At 59.4% G+C, this 3,268-nt stretch overlaps 1 protein-coding gene across 1 annotated transcript; it reads left to right on the plus strand.

Moving 5' to 3' along the window:
- The first annotated feature begins 636 nt into the window (after positions 1 to 636).
- LOC125538619 (glycosyltransferase BC10-like) lies at positions 637 to 2,560 on the plus strand. The gene has a single exon (XM_048701878.2). It carries the CDS (start codon positions 1,118 to 1,120, stop codon positions 2,378 to 2,380), a length of 1,263 nt encoding a protein of 420 aa, XP_048557835.2. The 5' UTR covers positions 637 to 1,117; the 3' UTR covers positions 2,381 to 2,560.
- Positions 2,561 to 3,268: the final 708 nt, after the last annotated feature.

Below are 3,268 nucleotides of genomic sequence, written 5' to 3' on the forward strand. Positions count from 1 at the left end.
CTGGGGCAACGATGACTCCATGAGGGCGGTTTCAGCGGACGGTGTTCTCCGGAGATGCGATGGACTAGGTCGGTGCGAGGGTTGCAACTTTCTCCTGCGAAGCGCATCAACAAAATCAGAGCTGCCGGTCCTCGACGTCTCGGCCGATTGTTTGGCTATGGCCGACGAGGTCCTCGATTGCGTGCCACTCGTTCGGAGGGGTCTTGATGGGAAGTCAGTAGCGAAGTCGGAGTTAGCTGCTCGGGGAGAGGTGATGACGATGACATTGCAGGCAACCTCGACGGTGTGTGTGGTCTTGTGTGTGTGCTAGGTTGGCCGGAGTGCCCTATTATGTGGGCGTGTTGTGACGGTTTACGCCCGGGTTTCCGTTAATTTACCGGACAATTCTCTTGTAAATCTTTTGCCTCGTCTAAAAAAAAGTAAAGCAAGTGGAGCATGCATGTGTCATGTGGAACAGTGGAGGTGTGAGGGGCAGGGCAGCGGAGGGGAGGCAGGGAGAGAAGTGCGGCAAGGAGCGCGCGGCGTCCTCTCACTTGTCTTGCTGCATGCATCATCGTCGTGCATGGTCTGGTGGCCACCCCAAGGGAAGGGAAGCTCACGTACGTAGTATAGCGTGCATGCCATCCATTCTCTCACTCGGTTTGATTGATGATCCCACAACCACGACACCATCTGCAGCCTAGCACGACCATCTAGCTCGATTGATCGCTGCGGTGCGGTGGTGGACACACCTCACCTCACCTCACCTCCGGCGATCCATTCCATCCACCTCCTCCTCGAGGGTCGGAGCTACCTAGCACTCTGCATGCATGTCATCCAGATCCAGGCCGCCGGCGATCGATCCAAGATTCTCTACGCTATAGCAGCGTGCATGCCTGCCAGAAGGGAGAGATCGATCCATCCATCATCATCTACCCGAATTAATTGTTGGGTTTGTTGTATGCGCGCGTCAATCGAGTGAGTTGATCATCGATTGATTGCGGGCGGCCGGACTGACGGACATCGATCCAAGGCGGTGGTCGCCGTCGCAGCTGGATCGGGTCGTATCGTATCGATCTGCGGTGCAGGGAGGGGCGCGGCCGGCCGGGACCCGATCGACATTGTAATCGATAGATCGATGAAGCAGCTCAAGCCTCGGCGAGTGGGCGCCGGGGACGAGGAGGCGGCGGCGGAGGTGGTGGTGCCGCTGGCGCCGCGCAAGGACTACTGCTGCTGGTCGTGGTCGTGGTCGTCGTGGTGCCTTTTGAAGGCCTTGACCCTGCTGCTGGTGCTCCTGACCGGCGTGCTCATCGGCTTCGGCGCCAGCGCCAGCATCTCCCGCTACTACTACTACACCTTGTTAACGGGCACGAGCACGTCGTCTAGCTCGCCGCCGTCGCTGATCTCGAGCAACAGCCCCACGCCGCCGTCGACGCTGGCCATGTCGTCGGAGCAGCACATCAGCCAGCCGTTCATGTCGTTCGTGCACCCGGGGTCGCCGGAGGGGCACTCGATGACGGACGCGGAGCTCTTCTGGCGCGCCTCCATGGTGCCCCGGGTGGAGGAGTACCCGTACCAGCGGGTGCCCAAGGTGGCGTTCCTGTTCCTCACGCGCGGGCCGCTCCCCTTCGCCCGGCTGTGGGAGCGCTTCTTCCGGGGGCACGAGGGGCTCTACTCGGTGTACGTGCACGCGCTGCCGGAGTACGTGCTCAACGTGTCGGCGACGTCCCCCTTCTACGGGCGGCAGATCCCCAGCCGAGACGTGTCGTGGGGCTCCATCACCCTCGTCGACGCGGAGAAGCGGCTGCTGGCGAACGCTCTCCTCGACCATTCGAACCAGCGGTTCGTGCTGGTGTCGGAGAGCTGCGTGCCGGTGTTCAACTTCCCGACGGTGTACGAGTACCTCATCAACTCGGCGCAGAGCTACGTGGAGTCGTACAACATCGACGTGCCGCAGTGCGCGGGGCGGTACAACCCGCGGATGGCCCCCGACGTGACGGAGCAGCAGTGGCGCAAGGGCTCCGAGTGGTTCGAGCTCAGCCGGGAGCTGGCGGTGGACATCGTCGCCGACCGCCGCTACTACCACGTCTTCCGCAAGCACTGCACCCCCTCCTGCTACCCCGACGAGCACTACATCCCGACCTACCTCCACCTGGTGCACGGGCCCAGGAACGCCAACCGGACCATCACATGGGTCGACTGGTCCCGCGGCGGCCCGCACCCGGCCCGCTACGGCAAGGCCTCCGTCACCAAGGAGTTCATCCAGGCCATACGCAACAACGGCACCCAGTGCCTCTACAACGGACGGCCCACAACCGTGTGCTACCTCTTCGCAAGAAAGTTCGCGCCCAGCGCGCTCGGCACGCTCATCAACCTCACCACCACCCTACTCGACTTCTGATTAATTATTCTTCTTCCTCTTCTTCTTCTTCTTCTTCTTCTTCTTAGCTGATTGATTGATTAATTACTACTTGCTAATTACTTACATATACTTAACTATCTACATATGTATGTATGTATGTATGTATGTATGTATGTATGTATGTATACAGACAGCCTGTGTTTTACAATGAATGAACGAATGACAGACAAATTAATTGTGTATCACTTCAAATTAAGGACAGTAAAACTGAGCCACTTTCGAGCGCTCTCACACATCCTCGCGTTTCAGCCGTCGGATTGCAGTTTCTGATTGTTGCTGGTCGTCAGATCAACGATGCAACACCACTGTATAGCGATTGGGCCAAATGTCCTGTGGGCAGCTACTCCCGGAGCCAAAACGGAGGCCTCTGGTTTACTGGGCCTTTCAAGCACGAGCACTACGAGTAGCCCTGAAAAAAACATCGCATCCCCGTCGCGACGCCTCCTCACCTCCCTGGGCGAGACCCTATCATGTCGCTGCCCTCCACCTACCTTGACTGCCGCCATCACCGACAACGACCTCGGGTGTCTTCTTCCTTTCCGCGACTCCTTCACGCCCTCACCTGGCTACAGCCCATCCACCCCCGGCGGCTCCAGGAGGGGCACCACAACCGTAGGCACCGGTGGCAGCGGCACACCATCCACACCGCGCTCATCCACCACCAGCGGCCCCTTCAGGTCCGAACCCAAACCGCCGTCGTCGTCCGTGGCAGCCAGGCCGCGCCTCTCCGACGACCGGTCCCCGAGATCCACTGACACCAAATCCCTTCGTCGAGTGGCGGTTCACCAAGATCGGCACGCCTCCTCCCGATGTGAGTTTCGCTTAGAGTTACTTTTTTCCGCTGGGCGTAGGATGAAATTGATGTGT

The sequence above is a fragment of the Triticum urartu genome, chromosome 2A, assembly GCF_056163025.1.
Source record: "Triticum urartu cultivar PI428250 chromosome 2A, HENAU_Tu73, whole genome shotgun sequence".
In the NCBI taxonomy this organism is placed as follows: domain Eukaryota; kingdom Viridiplantae; phylum Streptophyta; class Magnoliopsida; order Poales; family Poaceae; genus Triticum; species Triticum urartu.